Source organism: Gallus gallus, chromosome 3, assembly GCF_016699485.2.
Source record: "Gallus gallus isolate bGalGal1 chromosome 3, bGalGal1.mat.broiler.GRCg7b, whole genome shotgun sequence".
In the NCBI taxonomy this organism is placed as follows: Eukaryota; Metazoa; Chordata; class Aves; order Galliformes; family Phasianidae; genus Gallus; species Gallus gallus.
Window position 1 is genome coordinate 8,756,319 of NC_052534.1, and position 23,933 is coordinate 8,780,251.

At 46.6% G+C, this 23,933-nt stretch overlaps 1 protein-coding gene across 7 annotated transcripts in view; it reads right to left on the reverse strand.

The window, feature by feature from the left end:
• The window catches only part of FAM179A (family with sequence similarity 179 member A), a 50,160-nt gene that overhangs the window by 18,937 nt on the left and 7,290 nt on the right, over window positions 1-23,933 (reverse strand). For 3 of the 7 annotated variants that reach the window (XM_025148653.2, XM_040697026.2, NM_001398242.1), the window contains 9 exons: window positions 10,135-10,260; window positions 9,178-9,312; window positions 8,415-8,609; window positions 7,908-8,131; window positions 6,220-6,392; window positions 4,935-4,981; window positions 2,932-3,122; window positions 1,942-2,101; window positions 830-994 (listed from right to left, as the gene is read on the reverse strand). In XM_025148653.2, the coding sequence (XP_025004421.2) occupies window positions 830-994; window positions 1,942-2,101; window positions 2,932-3,122; window positions 4,935-4,981; window positions 6,220-6,392; window positions 7,908-8,131; window positions 8,415-8,609; window positions 9,178-9,312; window positions 10,135-10,162 (1,318 nt within the window). In that variant the 5' untranslated portion in view covers window positions 10,163-10,260. Of the gene's footprint in view, window positions 1-829; window positions 995-1,941; window positions 2,102-2,931; window positions 3,123-4,934; window positions 4,982-6,219; window positions 6,393-7,907; window positions 8,132-8,414; window positions 8,610-9,177; window positions 9,313-10,134; window positions 10,261-11,114; window positions 11,571-11,600; window positions 15,072-15,414; window positions 15,664-22,933; window positions 23,105-23,933 lie in introns of those variants that run through there. The other 4 variants (XM_015278075.4, XM_015278076.4, XM_040697027.2 and 1 more) reach the window with 4 other exon arrangements.

Genomic DNA, 23,933 nt, shown 5'->3' on the forward strand with positions numbered 1-23,933 from the left:
ACCATTTGAATTATGATTCCTAGCTCCCTTTTTCTTAATTCAACAAGGTAGGCTACATGCAAAACAGAAATGAGAATCTCTGTGCATTCAGCATCTGCTGCATATTTATTGCAGGTAGCAGGCAGTCTGGGACCCCCAAGTAGCCTCTCATGTATGTTAGCTGCTGCAACAGTAGAAAAGCTGGCATAGGCAGAGGACACGACAGTATCGTAGAAAGGTCTGGGTTGAAAAGGACGACAATGACCATTTAGTTTCAACCCCCCTGCTATGTGCAGGGTCGCCAACCAGCAGACCAGGCTGCCCAGAGCCACATCCAGCCTGGCCTTGAATGCCTCCAGGGATGGGGCATCCACAGCCTCCTTGGGCAACCTGTTCCAGTGCGTCACCACCCTCTGGGTGAAAAACTTCCTCCTAATATCTAACCTAAATCTAACTTGTTTCAGTTTAAAACCATTCCCTCTTGACCTATCACTATAGGTGATAGTGCTAACTGATTGCAGTGGTACATGTATGTACACAGTGCTAGCCCTGCAGGTATAGCTGCCTACCCATTTAAGCTACTAGCTCAACCCAGCACCAGTGTTATATTCTGGACTCTCAGTATGAGGTTAAGGCTTTACCACCGCTTTATTCAGTTAAACTTTCCACTGGATCCATAAGGACCAGCTGCTCCGGTATCACTGAGCTGGAGTGGCTTCAAAGCAAGCTTGCTCTCAATCCACAGGACAGGATTTGGACCTGAGGTCCCACTTGTGTTTGGGGTACAAGCAGTATGTGCTCCTTGTGGGAGAGAAGAGCTAGCGTGGCGGCTGCAGCAGAGCAGGCTCACCTGAAGAGTGCCGTGGGAAGCTGGTGTCCTGGCTGATGACAGGGATGCTGGGCAAGGAGGGCCTGTTGACCCGCTTCCTCAGCGTGGCACCAATGCTTGACCTGCACGCATTGCTGGTGCTGGAGGAGATGGAGAGTGCCCCATTGATGTGCGGTGAGCCAAAGTCTGCAGAGACAGAAAAGCACCTTGTGAATAGGACGCTGGACAGGGTGACTGCAGGCTTGAAAATGGCTAGAATTGTTGTTGGGGTTGGGTACAATCTGTTCTGTTGTTCCAAGCACGACATTTTGCACGCAAACCTTGCACTGATAGCAGAATGCAGTGATACTCTTCACTCAGAAATGAAGAAAACTCCACACTGCCCTTCCTTTGTTTTCCTGTTTCAAAGGCTGGATACAGAAGCTACATTTCTGGGCCTCCCACCTCAGCACTCCATACCAGCATTTCACAAAGCAGCAGCAAGAAGAGCAGATAACCTTGCCTGGTGCCCTTGGGCTGGGTGCTGACTTGTTAAGATCACTGCAGCAGCACTCGTGGTAAAGCATGCTGCAGGACAGTCGGAGCCTATCAGCTGCAATTAAGTCAGCAAAGCTGTGCATTCATGTGGGTAAAACGTGAGCGTTGCTAAGGGCTCCAGCATGGCTCAGCAATGCAAGCTCCTCTGCGGGGGGGGCAGGGAACAGAATAATCTCTCCTATCACATGAGCAATAACTTCCTTTTGCCTTTTAATTGGAAATAGTCCAATTTCTGCTGTTCCAGGTTGCAGCTTAGTTAAGAAGCTTTCAGACTCACCCATTCACCTTTCCTGTAAGCTACTCTCAATTAGAGAAGTCTGAAGCCCAAATGTCATTTGCAAGACTTATACAGTCCGCAAGACTTGGCAGGAGAAGGAGGGGAAGTTATTTATATTCTGTCACTGACTCGCTATGGGCTGCAGGCAAGACACTTCATGCCTCTTTAATTTTCTTTGGAAAACAGAAATAAATCATATTCTAAATTCCACTCAGATGTAAGTGAAACAGCCTTCCAGTTTGATTTCAGAGATATTTACAACACTATGCAAACAGTAAACAAGTGAACACAAAGCCCCACAGCTATAGCAACCACTCACCTTCTCCAGCCACACCCCCAGGGTCAGCGCTCCAAGTGGAGAACTGCAATGACTTCTCCTTTGCTCTCTCTTTCTCCCTCTCTCTGAGCAAAAGCTCCATCTCTCTTGTTTGCTTCTGGCGCATTTTCTCCTGAGCAGACTTGGATATGGTGATATGGATCTGGTTGTAGAAGAAATGCATCAATGAGCACGAAGAGAGATGCACAAACTGCACGTGACCCCTCATCAGGAATACAGTGCTTCAGCGTCACGGTCTTTAATGCAGTTCCACAAATATCTCAATTGCTTCAGAAAATTTCCTCATCTCAACATACAGTAATATCCAATGGTCTATAACTCTCTGTTTCCAAATCCTTCCACTGGTTCCAGACGCTGCTTCGTCCTGCTCAAACCAAGAGGACTACAGTAGTGCCCCACAAAGCATAGCCCACGTTATTAGAGGGCAGACAGCTCGGCTCCTACAGGCCATGGCAGGAGAGCAAATGCCACTCACAGCCAGTAATCACAGCTCTTCCTCCGTTCTCTGCTCCTGAGGAACTCAGTTGCTCCCTGAAAACCATGTGTCCAGAAGAGGATTCACACACACACAAAAAAAACACCTTGAGAAATATTGGTCTTAATGAAATGAAAAAATGAAGAGTAAAACAGTTAATGAGATACAGCAAGTAAAGTAACAAAAGAAAACTACTCTTTTGCAATCTTGCTTACACCTAACTTTACGATATTTGCTTCCAAGCACACACGTTGCACATGTTCGCTGAAAGTGTAACTGAATCTACCATTTAGATCTGCACTGAATGGGCTTTCGTAGGTGAATAATGCTTCTTTCTTCGTCTTAGCACCATCTCTCAACCAGCATCTTCTGCACCAGCAAAAACAAATGCCTCTCTCCACAAGAGAGGAAGATGATGATTTTCAGTGACATTTTGTCACTGAAGTGGTCACTGACATTGAAAAAGAAGCCTGCTCGCCCCTACCCACAGCCCTTACCCTTCCATTGCTGTCCTTCCAGTCATCGTCCTTCAGAAGGCGAGGACTTGAAAGGTGATCCGTCTCTTTGGCCTGGCTGAGGGGCAGATCTGCCAATGGGGGCACGGGTTCATACGCATGCCTCACAGACTTCATGCTACAGGCAACACGATGCTGGGGAATAGGCAAGATGGGTTCCGGAGTCCGGAGTTCTGATGAGATATGAATATGCATTGCATATGAGAAGGCACATAACATACAGAAGCAAAACTGTACTTCCTGTTGGCCAAACTCAAGTCTACTGAATGACAAAGGCCTCAGCTCCTGGTAAGCAGCTGTGTTTGAGAAGAGAAATGAAGACTGTCCTCATCAAAAAGCCTCTTATCTGTTCCTAACCATTTTCATTGTAGTGCATCTTTCTTTTTCTTGGTTTTTTTTTTTTTTTTTTTTTTTTTTTTTTTTTTTTTTGATAGCTATAGGCCTTCGTAGAGGTATTTACGGAATATTTTAGAGGTCATCTGAAGGAAAACTTGAGATGGCTAGAGTCATACCAAAAATAGAATTGTGTTCTCAAAGCTGCATTAGTTCTTCCCCCAGGAGTTTCATAATAAATTGTAGCAGATTAGCTCACTTTCTGGGTGGTCTCACTAAAGGCTGATTCTCTTATGGGGAATAGTACAGTACATCTCATTCCGAAATACTCTCCAACAGAGCTGTTAAGACTCAGAGAACTAATCATTCCTTACAGGGCCTCACAGATGATAAAATCATGTAATAGCCAAGTAGTAAAAAAAGGAATAACTTTTTTAAATCAGGACTTTTTTCCCCTGCTGAATGGCCAGGTTGATAATAAAGAGAGAGAGAGAAAGAGAGATAGCTTAATGATATAGCTCATTTCTAGTCCAGAATGTATCCACCAAAAATGTCACCTTACTTACTCAGCAATACTTCTCCCTAGCTGCATTCAGCATCCTAGCTTCATATCAGCAATAAAGTAATCATTGCTACAGCGTACGCTCGTTATTTGGCAGAGTTAACACCAAGCTGAGAGACCAGTGAATCTTATCTCTTCTTCTACATCAGCAGAATTATTTGTTAAACTCTCATCTCTCTCATCACTCCAAGCTCACAGATGGCAAAGCAGCAGCAATGGTGTCATTGAGGTTTTCAACTTAGAAGTATTGGCTAACACAGATGCAACTGACACCTTATTTCATCTTGCAGAACTTTTATTGCTAGTCATAATGCAAGGGAAAAAACAACAGCCAACAGTCATCTCCTAACCCAGCCTGAATTTGCAGAACTGACAACTGCAGATAGAGTAGGGAAAGATATTCATAATAATAAACATAGCTTATTTCGTTTAAGGCAAATTAGTTGCAAAAAAAGGAAGCTTCTGTTCATTAGTCAGCATTTGATTTAGACTTGTGTTTTAAGAGGATGGAAGGCTGAGTTCAGACAACCACTGCACTGACTTAAGTCCTTCATCTTTAAATGGAAAACTCAGAAGGACTTCTTATCCCATAAGGTTTCACGACTTCTTCCAGTGTAATAACGTGAGATGTTTGTGAATCTACTTCAGATCTCAAAAGGGTTTGGTTCAGGATGAGAAACTGCTCTGAGTGAAGGTTTCCTCCTCCAAGCACAGGTGGAATGAGTGGGAGCATTTCTCATTTCTTTTAATCTTCGGACCATGAGAGAGCACTCAGGGAGATCAAAAAAAAACACAACCATAAGTGTAGGAAAGAGCACAATGTGGAAAGGTTGAGGGAATTTCTTTTCCTGCTGTACATCTCCAGGATGCCAGAGTACCCCCCCAGCTACTGCCATTCAGACTCCCTGCTGGAGTAATTTTCACTGGATCATCAGAGCACATTCTCCCAATTGCAGGGCTCTGGAGTAGCCATCTGAGCACAATAAGGAAAGCAAAAAGTTACAGGATGGCTTTCAATGAGAATTTCACAGTGCCAACCATAGGTCAGGATTGTCGTGTTCATTTTAGGATAGTGATGACCTGTACCTACCCAGAGACGCAGGGGTCTTCTCTTCTGTCCTGCTGCCTGATCTTGGCCTTAAGAAAATCAAGGAGAAAAGAATATATGAGGAGAGAGAGAAAGGAGAGGGTTAGCTTTAAAGGAGGAAAAGTTTCTTAGCAAAATCACTCTGGTGAGGAAAGACGTGCAACCCATAAAACCAGTGATATGAAAAGCTCATTAACTGCCATTAAACTTTCAAGCTGTAGAGTCACACAGCTCCAACTGAAACATCTAGTTCCAGCTGAAGTGCAGGAATCAGACTCCTCAGTGTGGGCGTTCAAGATCCAATTCTGCTGTCTCTCTTTTGGAGCTAAGTGGCTCTCACTTTTACAGACACCTTTCTGAAGATGTTAAGTCAGTCTTCAGTCTGTACAGAGGGACAGCGACATCTACACTGCAGCAGAAGTCTAACTTCGCTGGGTTGTGATTTAAACTGATAGCAGTATCTTGGTACAGATGACAATACCACAGCTCTGTCATTAGAGTAGTATTACACCTTCCTGTTCTTTCAAGAGGGAAGAGTTTTCTTCCAACTCAGCTGGTACTTAATGTATTCAGATTGCACCTTAAGCACTATACTGAAGTTTTTTAATTGGAACTGTGTTTCTATTACTCCTTATTTATGGTTACAACGAGGATAAAGTTGGCAGCTAGATTTCCCTATGCATACCCAGCATCTGTCCATCATTTACAGCCCTGTAACTGTTCCCTAGCACCTTGCCCTTTTGATCTTAAAACCATAGGTAAATATTGCACTCTATAGGACTATACATCCAAAATCAGATTTATCCTTGCTCTCACTTCACAGTGAAGACCCAGACAAAGAGAAGTTAGGAGCAACAGCTACAAAAGCAGCACCTGAATTTGGTAGGCAGCTATATACTAGCTAATATTTGCCCTGGCATATTTTTGCAGGTACAGATACTGGTTTCTTACAGGTGTAGATATTGGCAAAGTTCACACACGAAACCAGATGCTGGATTCAGGTCTATATAGTACAGCTCCTAAACGGCATCACAAGGATTAAAAAGTGAATTAATATCAGAATCCAGCAGAGCATCTGCTCTTAAGTTCCTCAGGAGTCCTGTCTCTATCTCCCCTGCCTGCTCTTTAAAGGGTATGATGTTGGGTTTGACATGTTGGTTCACTATAGATACACAGTCTGGTGAATACACATTAGTTTGTACAAATACATTGGAGAGTCAGCTGTGGAAAATAACCTCATGGAATGTGTGAGTTGAACAGAATACCAGAGGCAGACACTTTGGCTTACCTCATCTCCAGGGGCTCTTGAGAAATCAGCTGCTGTGAGCTTGGAAGAGGCATTTCAGTGCTGCTGGGATCCCCGTCAGATGGTCTTGCTGACTTGGGGATGGGAGGAATCAAAGCCACCCCCAGTGACTTCTTCCTTTCCTCGTCACCACAGTACAGAGGCTGCAATGAAGCCTGGAAATAGGAGAGAGCAGTGCTCAGCCCAAGCACACACCTCTCCTGCTTGATGCCACAAGCAGTTTAGCTGTACTCTTTCCTAAGACTTTGAGGAAAAAATGAGTCAAACTGCTGGCATGTCTTGGCCTGGGATGGGCAATGGAAAGTCAAGTGGTGAAGGAGGGACCACATCCCATGCTGCTGACAGCTCTCCTCCTTTGCTCACCTCTGTGGCAGCAATCTGCTTGGCAGAGAGGATGTTACGGGGTGGTCTCACCTCTATTAGCTTTCCTATGGCATTGAAATGGGTTTAGATTGTTATCCTCGTGCTGTCCAAAGGCGCCCGCCAGCCATTACTGAGCCCCAGCCACGTCCCCACAAAGTCATTTTGCATACTGTCAAAACCTGCTTTTCTCAAGGCCATAATTCTTTTTCTGCTGCTGCCCTTTCAACATTCCCCTATCAGCCTTTTGGTCCAGATGCTAATGTGCTCTCCAGATCCCACACAATTCATCACTGCGGGCTCACTGACATTTATTAGGTTCAGCAGAGCTCCCTACCCTGCCACTCTGTAAGGGCTCTCTGCCTGCTGAAATCATTCAGCTTGGCAACGTCACCCCTGCAAGCTTCCCGCACCACAACTAAGAAGGGCAGTGGTGGGAGCAGAATACCTTTACACAGTACCCCATCATTCTTCTCGTGGCCAAAGAGCCAAATTAGGACCCGTTCAATCTCCAGTGAAACCAACAGAGTTAACGTCAGGGATACGTATGGTCCCGTAACTGCAGGGCTGAAATGAAGTGCACTAACCTTCTGTTGTTTTTCCTCCTTATACTAAAGCTGCTATTCTTCTGCCCTCTCGTGCCCATCATGACAAAAACCAAAACAATTGCACCTCCTGTCTGTCCTGCAAAGCCAGTCGCATGGATAGGGCCTGGACCCCACTTCCCCTGGCCAGAAGTGCCAATTCCCATCACTTAACCCTAGGCAGACAGAAAGCAATGAAGTCACACAGAAGCTGCTGAGCCCTATAAATATTACTAGAAGCGACTGTGCAGAAGTACATTGCTGTACTTGGAACTCAAAGTTCAGTTTGCAGGGCTGTCTGCTCCAGCAAACATCTTTTGCATCTAAACCAGAGCTGGTATAAGAAGCTGCCAATACACTGGTGTGCCTGCAACAATAACAGCCACAGATGCTTCAAAGAAATGTGTATTTACTAACTGTAAAAGGATATGCTTGGCCAGGTGAAACATATTTTCTTGCTCCGTGTGGTTACTGATAGTTTTTCTTGGTCATAAAACAAGCGGAGCTCACAGAGAGCACAGAATTGTGCTCCTATTCATATACACTGGGGACACAAAGCCTGCTGTAAGCACACTGCAAAGACAGCCTGAAACGCAACATCCACCTGAGCTCTTCCTTGGCTCAGCTTCCACCCTGTGCTCACACCGTGGGGAAGGAAGATCTCAGAGCTCTGCCTACAGGACTACCCTGAAGATCCACCACATGTGATTTATCTTGTTTCCTTACCTCTGATGTCAGTTCTTTGTTGTTGCCTTCACTGCCACCATGATCTGTTGTTCCATCCTCCCGGAGCTCCTGCTCCCCGTTGCTCATCCAGCTGGGCTCTGGGGGAGGAAGGCTGTTCTGGATGGGGGGCACGGGCTTGGAGGTTACCAGGAGCCTCTGGGAGGCTGACCTAGAAATTGCAGGCTTCAGGGCAACCCCCTTCAGGTCACTGCTTTCAGTCAGGCCTGCAAAATAGAGAGACGCAGTGTCAGAGAAGCAGCATTTCAAACACAAAGCACCTGGAGCTAGATATTATGTTTGACAAATTTCTTGGAAATCTGGTACACCATGCAGTTAGCACACAGGTATGGCCCTGCAGCAATGAGAGGGCTGCCTGGGAGATGGAGCAAGGAAGGTTATTGCAGAGGGCACACACAGGGGCAATCTGTTCAGTGGTAATATGCACTAGCTCTCTAGGCTGGGAAAGACCCTGCCTCCTGCTGAAGAGCGGGCTGGCTCCAGCCTTACCTCTCAGTGGGGCTAACAGGCCCTCAGACATCCTCCTCTTCTTCAGCTTGTCCTTGATCTGAGCAGTTTCCAGGGCAGCACTGCTCACCTCCCTTTCCTGGGGATGAGGAAGGGGGGAGAGATCACCTCCAACCCCAGCATCGAGGTCCTGCACACAAGCCTTGCTGCCCCAGCCCTCCAGGGAAGAGATGGCCCCTAGGTATGGAATGGGAAGAAGTTTGTTAGTTGTTAACCTCACTGCTTTACAACCAACTATTCCTATGTCAGTCCTTGGCTTCGGTGGCCACCACCAGTAAAGACCTGCACAGTGCTACGTGTTTTAGTTCAAAGCAGAGAGGCATCTTAGCAAGTAGGCAAACTGCACCAGTGGCACCATCCAGTCCTCAAGGTTAGATCTGAAAGGCAAGCAGAAAAAGAACTTGGAACTTACCAATGGCAAGGCAAGCACCAACAGCATGGGTAGATGCAGAACTGCTAACACATGACAACGCCCAATTTAAGGCCAGTAGGGCTGCAGTCCCTATCACGGCTGGCAGTGGTCATCATTTGCATACCATTGATAAAGTATGAAGTGTAATGAACTAATGAGATGAGATTCCAAGAGCACCTTTGGAGGAGGGCAGGATCATCCACATCTCTCGGTCAGCTACCTGATCTGACACGGAAGCACCAGGACTGATCTCTAAAGACCAATTCTTCCTAAAAGCAGGATTTCTGTTGGGATGAGTTTGCCATCACACATTAAACCGCCTTCCATCCTCACCTCCTTCTTCAGTAATCCATCTGCTGCCACAAAGCTGCAAGTTTGAATCAATGCTTCCACCCCGCAGAGCTCTGCATCTGGGTTTGACTTTTGGGACGCTCCCACAGTAGACAGCAACTGGAGCATCATACTTAGCTTTAAAATAAAGACAATAGAAGTGATGTGAATTTGCAGCATTTGAGAAGGAGCAGGAAAAAATACATAGATAAACAGACATCCCTTTTCCATATCAGACTGACATATCAATATTAACTTCTAGTCCTGACCTCAAGGGCCTTAGTGACTTCATGCCACGATGCCTAATGAGTAGCTACTTTACAAATCTGGTTTGATTTGTAAATGAAACTTCGTAATTTCCAATCAGTTTTTTTAGTTCTTCTGTCCCTCCACAATAAAGAAATTACTGGGGCACAAACAATCACTAGGTGCTATACCAAAGAGAAGGACTGTGCACTACACATACCCAGTATTCAATGAGCTTATTGGGATATTGCATCTGTAGGATGCAAATTGTTCACCCAAACATCCTCCCTTGCTCTGTTTCACTGTTACTGGAGTTTATTCTCTGCTTCAGAGATGCTTTCTCTCAACTAAAAGAAACACAGTCTGGCTCAGAGAAAACTTCTGATCTTAGTTATTCCTGAAAATTCAAAGCTATGCACAGCATGTTTCCTTGCCTTTCATCCTGGCCAATGTATTCCCCATTACCCAGCCTCCAGACCTTGCAGAATGAAGAATAGCTGCTGTACTTGCCAGCACAGCTGGCACCTCCAGGGCTGCACGATCAGCACTGTGAATGCAGCCTTTGTAGGGAGACTCTGCCTCCCTGAGCCAAGCAGCATTCCTGGGCACCAGCATCTCTGCTGCGGGCAAACGTGCTCCAAAGACTGCAGCAGCAGGGTTGCACCAAGCCCTGGCTGCAGAGCTAGAGGTATGTCATCTGTTGCAGCCCTTTACCTGCTGCAAAATTATCTTCTGTTGCCATGGGGGGACGATAGGCTCCGTCCAGGCGAGAGGCTGCACGTGGTGCCTGTCACTGGGCCTGACACAGCTGCCACTGGGGTCCTTTGCAGCATCAGGAGCCTGCATGGAAAAAGGACACTGCTAGTACAGCTGGCAGCCATCACCCTTGCCCTGTGGTGTCATGTGTGGAACATGGTAGGAAACTGCTCAAGCCAGGTGGTGTTAAAACACCATAAAAACGCATTCAGGCTCTGCATTTTCTACATCTTGCCAGAAACACAGCCCAGTACTGGAAGAAGACTGTTGACTGCATAGCAAGGGAGTGTAACTGCAGCCCAGCAGCTGCTGTCCCCATGGCTGGGTGGGCATGGCAGCCAAGACAAGTTTCTCACCACACTCACTGCTGTCGGACCTGGCACCACACACTGAAGCTTCATAGTTTCACGTATTCAGTGACAAAGAACTGTAACGTTGAAGTTGATCTACACCAAGAACAACGAATAATGGAAAAAAAAATTAAGGGGCAGGATGGCTTCCCTTTTTAAGACAGGCATACCTGCATTTACAGTGGGGCACATGGTCATCAGACTGGTGTGTACCCCTGTCCCATCTGAGAAGGAGTAGAAAAGACTAGATCAGCTTTTATGACACATCCACGAGTAACCCACAAGCCAGATGCTTCCAGATCTGCTGCCTTTTGGGAAATGGAGGAGGACAGCAGTTGAAACAACCTCTTGACACTTCAGAAAGCCTGAGCCTGTAGCATGACCCATAACTGGGGATGCCAGCTGTCCAGAAACCGCCTGACCTGCTAACACCAGCAAGTGTACATCCCACAGGACTAGAGATCTTGTAGGCAGTATAATAGGGCGCAGGATATGCAACAGTAAAAAGTCCACTCTTTGCCCACCTGTGCAGTACTACAGCAAAAAGCGACACTTTGCAGCTTCATCTCCTGTGGTCTATTTCCTTACCTGTTTGGCTGCTTTCACTTCAAAGCTCTGGAGATTTCTTTTCACCTTCTGGCAGAGGCTTCAGTCACCGTATAAAGCTTTGACTTCTTTAATTGTATTGGCCTACTTTTTACAGCCTAACCAGAGAGGTAAAAGGGCATTTTGCAGAGCATACCTTAGGATGAAAGGTCAGCACGGTAAGTCAGCAGTAAAATTCCTATAAATGTCAGTGGGAACAGAAGGATGCCAATGGGAATTGCTTTTTCAAATCCACTGATAGACACCTATAAAGCTCTGTATAAAGAATGGCAACTGCACGGTAGCTAAGTGCAGCCAGGAGGATCAATCACAAACAGCTCAGTTAAACTGTTACAGCAGGAAAGAACACCTCTGCTTTTGATGGGAGAAAAAAAGCAGGTACCTATTATCGCGTTCTGTGAGCTTAAAACAAGTGACAAAGAATGTCCAAGCAAGGACTTTAGGTACCCTACCATCAGTCAAACTTACAATCAGATAAAATGGTGTCCTCGAGCAATTTACAGTAGGAAATGCTCATATAAGCAGCAAGGCCCTGTAGCTCCATCCTCTGCCCAACACATTTACATCTCCTCCAAAGCTGTCAATGGCTTCATCTGGAATAAAGCAAGCAATTCCAGATAGACTGGTGTTAGCTGTTAATCCATTTCTGACTTTAAACCTTTCTGTTATACTACGTAAATTCAAAGAGACAGCTTAAGGTCAAGGAACAAAGATGCTGAGAGGGTCTTTAGAGTCTGACTCCCATTATTTTCAGTGAAAGCCAGACACTAAATATCCCTAAAATACAAATCTCAGTCTATTTCAAACTGTGCACATTAAAACAAGGAACGAGAGGTGTCACTGTGAGTGGGACAAGGGCACAAAGCAGCGTTAAGGTATACTGTCTTTAATTTCGTCGTGTAGGATGAATATCTAGAAAATACATCAGTGGCACTTTTGGCTGGTTGAGATCACCTCCGAAATGAAGCTGAGCATGCTCTGTTGCTGCAAGTGTTAAAAATACCCAAGAGAGAGCAGTACGTACCAGAAATGAGTGCACCTTATAGTTAGGACAGGAGGCTCCCTCTTGCCACTGACATAGGCTGCAATAAAAGTGACTCAACATGAGGCCAGTATCTCCATGCCTCAGTGTTGTTCTTCGGTCAGGCTGCTGTCCTACATGTTAACAGAAGTGGGAAGGGCATTACTTATGGCCCCAGAGGCCTAATTGGCTCAATTCAGGGCAGAATTCTCAATTCAGGCCAACTACATGTTGTGGAAAACCCCAAATGTATGTTTATATAAGGTCACTTTTTTTTTTTTTTTTTTTTGAGGGGGATAAAAGGGACAGAAGACCGCACAAAGTCTGGAATGATAATGGAAGAGCAATTTTCCTGCAGCCTCATGTGGAGGATTCCTCTTCTGCCACTGATGAGAGAAGCTCAAAATAAGATCGTGCCATTATCTGTACAGAGAACAGTGCCAGTGGTTCACTATTGTGTAAATAATATGCTAAAAACTGGCTTTCTGAAGAGCAAAATGGAGCAAGAATGCATCTGAGCAGCTCCAGGCCTTGGTGAAGTTTCATTATACAATAACTGTATGTCTTGCCATTCCGCTGGGTTAATCCACAGGAAACACATCCTCTGGGATTTTCAGCTTCTTTGGATCATTAGCACTCAGTAAATGAAAATAGAGATTATTTAATACTATCATTACCGTCTCCCCTAACTAACAACCTCTTTCTCTGGTGGCTTCCCAGCACAGCAAACACACGTTGCCTTTTTAATGTGTTCTGCCTTCACCTCATGTTTGGAAGGTCTTCAAACTCAGTGCCCCTGTCCAAAGCTCCTGTCTGGGCTGCTTCTCAGCACAGCAGGGCTGCTCAGCCACGAAACAAGAGTTACCATAAGCAGCAGCTTACCCAGGGCAGCGAATCGAGAGTTAGAAATAAGCTGCTCTGAATGCCAAACCTCATTAACTCCTTCTAAACACACCCGAACAAACCCTCATTCCAGCTCTAATGAGGTGTCCTGCTGGACACCACGGTTATGTGAGCACTGTACACACGTTTGTGATGGCCTTTGTTGGTGCTGTGGCCAAAAGTGCCAGTTCCCCAGCAGTGGGTGATGGATTGATCTGTGGGCTCCTGTGCCGGTTAGACACAATGAGGTAGCAAGGAGCCAAGTACACCGACTCGTTGCCTTGGGCATAACCTTGACCAAAAGCATTAGAAGGATTTTCTTTATGGAAGTGCTTTGGCTACAACTCTGGCACCACAGGGTCCTGAGCCCATGCAGGGCTTTGCTCATCACATGACATCACACTGGCTTCTTTTGACTGCATTTGCCTTGGAAGTATCAGGCATGTCTCCCCAGTGCCTTGCAGAGTGTTCTCCTGCCCTATCCCTGCCTCTTCAGTAGTAAAGGATCACTAAAATACACCCTCTGCCCCATGCTCTGCTCCCTGTGAGGCCTCCCATACTGTTCCCTGCATCTTTCATAAAGGCACAAACAAGTGCAAGCACTCTAACTATGGCAGGTTGTCACGGACGCCTGTATAAATCCAAGGTAGCTTCAAGGAGCATCCCAAGGGTTCTGTCCTGTTCTGCATAACCACCAGGCAGGGAAATTCTCAATGATCTGAACCAATCTCATTCAGCAGCACTGTGGGATCCGAGTTACGTACTGAAATTTTTCATTGCGAGTAACAAGCATTGGGAGCACAAAGGCTCTAATGAGATGGGTTTAATTGTCCATTTTATTACTCTTGTATCTATTTCACTAAGTCCTAATGCTGTTCTTAGTGCTGTACGAACCTTGAAACACAACAGTTCCCACTGCTCAGACTTTATTCCCCCGTCCTTAGGGCACTTAAACACCCCTCTATCATGTTCAGGATCTAAGTCCACCTTTCAAGCATCAATGACATTTTTAAAGTCTCCATTCACCTCAGCTACCAGATGTCACCTAACTCCGTGAGCATTTGGATTCCAAGATCTCTACAGGCTGCTGCTGGAAGTGAACAAAGCTGAAGAACAGGATGAAAAGCGTGCAGGAGCAGTGCGAGCTCTGCTGTCAGCTTGCCACCCAGCCTGCAGCAAAATGTCAATCTTAAGATCAGGAAAACAGAGACTCTAAACGCAACCCCTGCATGCGTGAAGTTGAATAAGTCAACTTCAGTTATTACAGGTGAGCGTCTCCAGCTGAAATATGAACACGATGCTTGAAAGCTTTGCAAACTGCTTGGAAGCTTCTCCAAAAAGGAGGTCCTTGTCATGACAAGAACTGCACAAGTGCAAGAGGCTGTTGCTGTTGTCACAGCTGTGGTCCCTGCAGCAGGGCCCCAGCTTGGTAAATTGCGAGGGAAGAAAAGGAAGGGAAAGAAGAGAGGCAAAGATATTCTCTCCAGAGAGAGAAAGAAATGGAGGGAGAGTAACCTGCCAACAGCTGTGATAATGAGCAGACAGTCCTCATATCTCAGCCCTTCACATCTTGGTCCGGCCCTGCTCTGTAGCTGAAGCAGGCCAGCATCTCTGAACCCCAAAAGGAACACAAGGTGCATCAGGCTGTAGATCTTCCCTTCTCACCCTCCTATACCTTCCACAGATCCAGTTCTTCCTGGAATAATCTTCTCTGAAAACAGAGGCTAAGTTGGAGGAAAGTTTGTTCACCTATGTCTCTAGGACCAGACAGCCAGTAAGTTCAGCAAGGTTCTCTTTCTTTCTCTGCTTGGAAAAAGCAAACAGACAAAAAAACCCCACAATTCTACTCCTTTCTACAGAATTCTACTCCCTTTGAGGAGAGGTGCCAAGGTTCAACTTAGTGAAACACAGCAATTTAAACCACTGTCCAAAGCAGACTTGGTTACCACCCTGCAGGGACAAGCAGGCACACCAGGAGCCACAGAACCGTGCCCTAACCCTCAGCGATGACTGATTCAGAAAGCAGATTTGATTTTGACCTCCCTTGGTTCTACTTGGAAAACAACAGCATGAGCCTCAGAAGGACCACGAGTGCAGTCTGTGCTTTTAGCCCATTTGGAGCAGCTGGGCAGGGACTTCTCCCTTTTCCTGTGCACAGCAAAGAGGGGATATTGCGCTTGAGCTGAGGTGGGGGCTCTCACTCTGCTGCCGTGCCGTGGCAGGAATCACACTGACCCTTTTCATATGAAGAGTGGCTTCCTTGTCATAAACACCCCGCTGCTCAGCGGCTCCTGCCTGGCCTGCCCTCCCCTCTTCTATCTGTCACCCCACACGCTGCTTTCCCACCACAGCAGGAAGCAGCCCGGGCTGCTCACCAACCTCCTTCACAGACAGCTGCGGCCTTCACTTCGCCAACCTCGCTCCATGCCGAGAAGCTCGTAATCCCCCTGAGAAATGCAAATCCCTGCTGCAGGTCACCTCCCACAAGGCAACAAGGATTTCTGGTGCTCCAGAGCCTGCGTTTCCCAAGCCGGAAGCTGGGACAGCCATCTGGCAAGGCAGCCCCCTCCTCCAGGAGGAGAACGGCCCGCCCGGCCAGGTGCGTTAGCTCCACCAGCAAACAGTGTCACATGCCAGCAATAAACAAGGCTGCATAGCAACTGCTTCTCTGAAGAAATCCGGAGGAATAACTCCTGCCTGCAGGGCTGGCAGGCAGCTCCTCAGGTGCTGCAGCAGCAAGAACCCCAGGGAGCTCAGCAGCACCCAAACCACAGCGCACAGGCAAATAGCAAAGCATCACTGGCAACTCATAAAACAAAGAGGAAGTTTTCCACCCCCTTTGCCACAGGATAAAGAATTTGACAACTGCTTTGCATGGATCAGCAGTGTGAGCTCAGAACCCTTCTAGTTTGGGTTGGTGTAAATTCACGCCGGTCCTACAGAAAGCATCCTATCCAGGCAAGATTAGCAAGAGAGGAAAAATAATTCCTCTCCAGTGTCCCTCTCTGATGCAGCACAGCCACACGTACTGCCATCTCCACTAAACAAGAATTTTCCACCACTCTCACTGCAAATACTCTATACCTCTCTGCTGTGCTATGGATAACTACTTGAAATTGAGCGGACGCTTGGTTTTACTACTGCACGTTTTGTTCTTGCTGTGCTTACTCAAAAGCTATTTTTCAAATGTGAAAATAATGGCTTTTCCATCATTTCTGCGTCGGGTTTTGGGGTGATCCATAACAAAGTCACCGCTGGCTGTTTTTATAAATGCACACACAAGAAGAGAAATTTTAAGCAGAGGTGCAATGCTGCTCTCTGCTAACGACAAGGAACAGAACCTCATTCCATCTGTGCCATGCTTTGGATGGAGAACATCCACAAGAATATTCTGAGAAGGAGGAATTCATCCTCCAAGCACTGAGCCCTGAGCCTTTGTGCAGCCTGCAAGCCAACAGAGAAGCGCCAAGAGGATTTTTAGCTGGAAAAACGTACAGTAATTTAACAGGAAAAGAAATAGAAAACAAACATCGGCAATCCCTTCCCGGCAGGACAGTCACCCTGTTGTGACGTGGGGAAATGACTGACGCCTCACTCAGCAACAGCAGTGTAGGAGTCCTGGATTCAGCCTTACGACGAGTCAAATTCCAACCTCCCAAGTCTCTCAGCTTCTCCAAAGCCCAGTAATTGGGTCCATGAGAAAATAGCAACCCTATACATCGCAGGATGGCAGAAAATTGGCCAACTACAGCACGTGGGTGTCCAAGCGTGACATTACCTGCATGAAACAGGAGAATTCTCAAAAAAGTTTTTCCTCTTTGCTACAAACAAGCAGCAGAGGACTGCCTCAGGCTCCAGCACTGCTCTGTGCTGTTAGAGACGATAGGAAAATTCTGCCCCGGCTCTGCTGCAGGCAAGACTTAATCTCCTGCAGCTCTTGCCTGTAAAAACAGCATAGCAGAAATGCTGCTTGTTCAACTCTCTCCTTGTTTTCTTCTCAGACAATAAACCCTTCAGGCCAAGGATCTCTCTTTCGACAAGCACGTGTCATCTAACGGAGCCATTGGTTAGGGACAATTCCACAACGTGGCAGAAGCACTGCCTCTTCAAAGGATATTCCCTGGTATGGTGTTCAATCTGTTCCCTTTAATTAAGCTGAGTAACAAGCTACCAGCTCAGCTCTAGCAAAAAAATGTAAGCTGCTGGGTGTCTCAAATGAGCAACTCTACAGGGAAGCAATGTCAGGAGAGCTGAAAAGCATGATCCTCATTAAACCACCAACATAATGACCAAAGTTGAGCAAAGATTGTCAGCTGGTCAGATTGAGACCACCTGGGAGCATCCAGCATCCAGTCTCCAGCCTGGAATACCGGCACACCTTGCCCTTCTGCTGGTGAGGCAGATTCAACAGCCCACACGCTTAACCTGAAAAACAGGGAGCCAAGGTTTTATTTCATTTTTACTAAAATGGAAGAAAAAATTGCTGCTATCAGAGGAGAAACAGCACCTTCGCTCCTCAGCATCGCATCATCCCACTTCATCTTGGGCAGCATCACCCCCACGGCCACATTATGTCACCTGCAGACCCTTAATGGCACAATGCATTACACAGGGAAGGAGCAGTGTCCTGTGCACACAGGCAGCCTAGAAATGAACCTGGTTGCAACACCATTCCTTGAGGCATCCCTCCCAGTAGGTTAACAAAACTACTTGCCATGAAATCCCTACACGTGAAGCACAGCCTCTTCATTTTAACAAATACATTTTCAGATGTATTTGCTAAACCTCCACCCTCCCTGCTTTGACCAGCAACCTGCTCTCAGGCTGCATTTCCCTACAGCAGCACGGAAGACTTGGGGCTAAGCAGGGCTTTTCCCCTGTCCAGAGCAGGGATGGAAATGATGCCGTCTTACACACTTGTAACTTGAAGTCTACTCAGTTACCCCTCTTGACATCTTTTCTTTCACATGGCATACTTGCTGGGCAGCACGGCCCTTTGCAGCAGCCTCACAGCACACATGCAGCTTCTTATTTTGTTCTCAGGAACCACTGCTGGGCTGGGAACCCATGGGCTTCCCCTATGGCAACCTCATTTGTGCACTGTGCAAGGGCAACCAACTCCGCGTGGCATTTGAGCCTACAGGGGAAACGACCCAAGCACACAGCTGGTCTGGAGCCAGCAGGTTTATGCAGACCTTCTGGTTATGTGACCAACGAGCAGAAGCAGGTTATTAATTTAGCACCGAAGGCGCCAATGAAGCTTTGCAGACTGGGAGGAAACAGATGAGCTTCACTAACAAATACAAGCTGGGTTCAGAGCCAACGGTAAAAATTGATGTGAGCTGAAATACCAACATTCAGGGGAAAAAAAAAAAATATATGAGTGGGCATGAAGGCTTTTTATTTTTCAAATGCTCGTTTCTTAATCAATCCTAGATTTCTCGTGGAGAAAAAAACAGGCGGAAAACAGGATGAATAGAGATACTGCTGCATCTGCCTTTCTCCAACTGCCTCTGCTTCGCACAGCCTTTGGGCAAGACCTCCTTGGCTTTTCCTTATTAATTAGACTCCATCCTCAAAGCAGCAGGGCCCTGAGGGCTTTGAGAGGGCCACTGTCTTCTGCTTCCTTCCCCCCACCAAGTGGTGTCACAGAGAATAAATCTAACAATCCAAAGAATGACAAGAGAGGTGAGTGGGGGGCGCACCTTCATGCCAAGCAGTTAGAAGCCAGTAATACACAAAACATACCATATATTGGCAGCCATGCCCACGGCAGGGAGTTGGAACTGGCTGGTCTTTAAGGTTCCTTCCACCCCAGGCATTCTGTGATTCTTTGACTGTGATGTGATTGTGAAATTGATGTGATGGGTGAGAAAGTGCTTGTTTCAACTATTTCTGTTAAAAAAAAAAGTTTTAAAACTGAACATTTGATATTTTTCTTAAATTACCCTCATCCAATTGTAAAACGGAGTCCATTCGGAGTAACCCCAATTCCAAGGGGTGAATCCCTACCTGAGCACAGAGCTGACCTGCAGGCATGCTCTGGTGACTCAGGGCACCGCACACCCCGTGCTTCCCAACCTAATTCATTTAGGATCGCATGGTCCTCAGCTAAGCCTGCTTGGTTCCCTATGTTGCTAATCTAGTTAACTGCGTAGTGGTTAATTGCAGGCTTTAACTCACTGCCAAACGTGGCAAGTCGCCATCTGTTCGCTCTGGCTACCTGAAAAGTCAGCAGCCATGTGAAGCTGAGCCTCAGCTGTGGATGCAGAGAAACCAGCTGCTGGCACATGCTATCCAGCACAAGTTGCATTGCATTTACTTGATCATAATAGAATGGTTTTCATGTAACACGAAGAAAAAAGAATAAATAAATCTGCACATCCTTAACACAAAGTCTGGGGAGTAATGGACATGGGAAAAACATGACTCTCCTATGCATCCAGCTATCATGCAGCCACTTCAAAAGCAGGGCACGTGAGACAGTGTGCTTACATGGCATGGTCAAAGCCCTCTCCCCAGCTTTGCCAGAATTTAGCCCTAATTGTTTTGAAAACCAAACAGCTCCTACAGCTTTCACCCCACACTGTGTGTACCGACCTGCTGGAGGCAGGAGGTGGGCAAAGCCCAACCAGCTTCAGTGATGCCACCCCACCAGCCTCTATTACAGACCAACACGCAGTGCCAGCAGAAAACAATTTAATAAATAGAAGAATTGCTGCAGCTATTGAAAAATCCATGCAATGATGGGGGCAAATCTATACAGTGAAGGCAGCTGAGACTGGAACTGAAGATACAAAGAGAAGTCAGGCCTGAAACTTATTCTACCTGCCATCAGCTTTGAGAGGTCCTGAAAAACACTTCCAACTTGCATCGATCCCTGGTAAGAGCTTGGCAGGGAGCATACTGCAAGCTGGAAGATACCCAAACCTGCAGGCAGGTAACAGCCTGCCTCAAACAGATGGGGAGTCTTCTTCCAAACTCTCCCACATTGAAGAACGTTATTACAACAAACAGAGATGAAGAGCTCAATTTCCTTGCTAATGGCTTTCCACTCAATTCTCCTGCGGCTCCAGAAATTAGCTGCCTGAGCACCAAGAGAAGGAAAAATAGGCACAGGAAGGTGGATTTTTCTCAAAGAACTACAAAGCTGAATATTTACAAAGCCCTGCAAAGTCATGGAGAAGACTGCAGTGGTAGATGAATAAGTTCCCCATTTTACCCTCACTATTTTAAACAAAACTCTGTGCCTACAGTGGAGAAGGCTCTGAGTGGCTTTGTAGGAAGTAGAAATAGCAGAAAGCAGAGGGCTGAGCCTGACCCCACTGAAAGCAAGTGGCTGTAGTGCATAGCCCATGGATGCTTTGAGAAACTACTCCTCTTCTGAAATGCATTATCCCCGTCAGTCCTGGGTGGAAAATGATTTCCAGCCGCCAGCCCACAGCAAAGAATAATGATGGGTGAAGAATGGCTGTGCTATCGTTTTCCGTGAGATGCCAGAAATGAGGTATGGGGGATTGCTGGTGGGAATGCTGTGAGGTGGCAGCATGGAGGGAACAGCTCATTTAGCAGCCGGCCCTTCTCCACCACCAGCAGCTGTGCACCAGGCCTTCAGCACAAAGCAGAGCTCATTCACAGCAAAGAGTAACCAGCGAGCCTACTGAAATGCCATAAATCCTATGTTGGCAGAGCTCGAAGCGATTCCACCCTCCACGCAAAATTAGGCCTTATGGCTGCACCTAAAGCTGGGCAGGTAATTGAAAGATGAGGACATTTAGAAGAGACCCTGTGAGCACCAAGAAAGGAAAGCTTCAGGGGCAGGAAGAAAAACTCACATGCAACCAGTACCCGGGTACAGGTGACCGCCAACCCATCGTGGATCCCACTGCTCCACTGCAGCAGCTGCTAACAAAGCAAATCTTTCTTCCTACTCCTCACACGGTATCATTGCACTCCTCGTCTGAGTGAGAGCAAGAATGTCCAGAGGTGTCCCGTTATCTTAATGCAAAGCCAGGACTTTACCATTCTTCTCAAATATAAAAACACATCACCCAGGTAACGTTTCCTGAGACTTCAGCAAGGTATGTTTTCAGGCTGGACATTAGGAAATACTACTTCTCTGAAAGAGTGGTCAGGCACTGGAATGGGCTGCCCAGGGAGGTGGTGGAGTCACTGACCCTGGAGGTATTCAAGGAACGTTTGAACGTTGTTTGGAGGGACGTGGTTTAGTGAGAACTATTGGTGATGGGTGGATGGTTGGACTGGGTGATGCTGTGGGTCTTTTCCAACCTTGGTGATTCTATGATTCTATAGAAGACATGCTGCCTCTGGAGCAGAACGGATGAGTGAAAGTTGAGATTCCTACATGGGATAGAATTGTGCTCTGGGATATCAAGCAATGCTCCTTACAAACAAGGGCACTTCCTTCTACAAACCTTGATGGGGTTTGAGCAGTAATTGAATGACAGTGGAGGTTTGCACTGTACCTAGGAGCATCAAGCTAGGCATCCAGACAAAGATACGCACTTGAAACCTGTGTATTATGACAAGGTTACACCTGTGCCAGGCTCCTCTAGAGACTCAGGCATGGGCATGTCCCTCTCTACAGCTGCCAAAGAGCTCTGAGTCTGTGAGGCACAGGTTTACCATGAAATTACCATCGCCCCTAGGATGGACAGATCCTGGCTACTCAAGTCTTTTGTGCATGTGTTTGTCTGTGTTTTAAACCATAGCAACTATAGGAAACCACAAGAGGAGATAACAGTTTGGGTCTTAACTCATACCCATCAGTACTGATAGCAAAACTGTAATTAATTTTAAATGCCAAGGGGAACAACCTCCAGAGCACAGCCTACACTGCGGAACCAGGCTTCTTCATGCAGTCTGTCATCTGCGCATTTTTAAAACAATGCAAAAAAAAAAAGTCTTTGATAAAAAGATTTTTTTTTCTCCAAACACATCCATGAGCTGTGATCTTTCATTTTCCGCAGAACAGGTAAAGAAAGGATCAAAGCAATTGTCAGCTGAACAGTAGTTGAGATGCTTGAAAACACTTGGCAAAGCCACGCAACCGTCTGAAACAAGCTGCTCCCATTTTGTCAGATGCTTGCCTTGTTTGATACTCACTTAAAAAAATGATAATCTGGCTAATATTTGTAATACTTTTGTGTCTAACCTTGTAGGATCTTCCCGGTGAAGCAAAGGAATGCCACACCACGGTCTCCCTGGTACCCACAGAAGCCCTAAGGAGAGCTGCAGGGGAGCTGGGGAAGGGCACAGCGCACACCACACTTGTGCACGTTCCTGGCACAGCATTTAGCAGCAGAGCCTTGCCCAGGAGAGATCATCCTGTGCCACCAGTTCAGCCAGCAAAGGAGAAAGCACCGAGGCTAGCTGCAGGGATACAAAGCCTGGTACACCAGGCATTTAAAGCAGGTCTGGCTGCACATGACTCAGTAAAGCCACAGATCTGTTCCTTGGACAGACACAGCCACCCACCTCACACCGCTCTCACTTCAGCTCCCAGCTGAGTGCTCTCCCTGGGGTGCAAAGAAGTTTCTTTGTGGATGAGAGTGTAAAACCTCACGTAGCCCTCGCACATAAAGCCCTTCGCACCTGAGCCATTGGTCCATCCCACAGGAGGCAGGGAAGGAGCTCGCATGGATTTAATCTGTTTGTGTTTGCATGCATTCTGCTAGGAATAACAAAGGCTGTTATAGTTCTGTCTTCTCAAGGGATCCTTTAAAAAAATTTATTGCGACTATAACTCCAGTAAACACGCACAAGTAAAGCCTACTCCCATGCAGCCAGCCAAGGAGTTCGAGTTCCTTTGGCAAAGGGCACCAACCACAAAATAAACAAAATGCTTGCTGCAAGAACGACAAGAAGGGAGACCTACCTTCACCTTTGTTTTTGTTTACATGCTTCCATTAGTACCCGGGGAAGTTTAACTCTACCACGCCAGGTCCCCAGCCCCAAAGTCCACAGGTCTCAGCACACCTCTGGCAATCCACCTCCCCACAACTTCTCCTCAGCAATTCAGTCCTGATGCACTGAACTGTCACTGCTCACTAAGACATTAGACCTGATGACACCTAAGCAGATTCATTAATGTATTAGGCAAATGCAATCTGATTGGCTCCTTTTTTTAGGCGTTCGGCAAGCAGCGTGCAAACAGACCTGGAGGATGAGGCTCTCGGGGGAGGGAGGGCAGCTTGCCAGTGTTCTTGCTTAAATGGAGGGAAATAAAGCAGCAGCTCTCCCACAGTCACTCTGGAATTTGCAGCCTACTGCTTGCTTCAAGACAGCGGAAATCAAAGCGTGGGATCAGCCTCCTGAGCCTTCCAGAGACACAGTGTATTTCCCACATATATCGTGCACCTTTAAGTGCTGTTCTACTGGCATGGTACTAGCCATAGCCAAACCAAATCTCAACCACCAAACCGCCCCCCTTGCACTTAGAGACAAACCACCTCTAAATTAATTGAAAACACTGCAATCATAATACATCTGACTTTAGCAGGCAATTTGTCCATAGTACTTTCACCATGGGCTACAAACTCATTAGACCTCATGAATTAAGCAGAACCAGACTGGAAAGATGCTTGGAGAAGAGTCCTGAAGCTCAACAGGAAGGAGGATGAGCAATTCACGCTCTTCCAGGTGACACTACCACATCAAGAATTTGGTAAGACATTCTGTATGCAACTACAAAACATGCCATCTACCACAACGCAGATCCTCCCCAGTAATATCACGATGTGATCACATCTTGTATTCATAAAGACATAAGCCAACATTTCTCCAATCCACTCAGCCCACTCCATTGGTTTTTCATCATAAGACATTCAATAAGCCTGAAGGTCTGGACAAAGCAGTGATTTGCTGCAGAATAATGC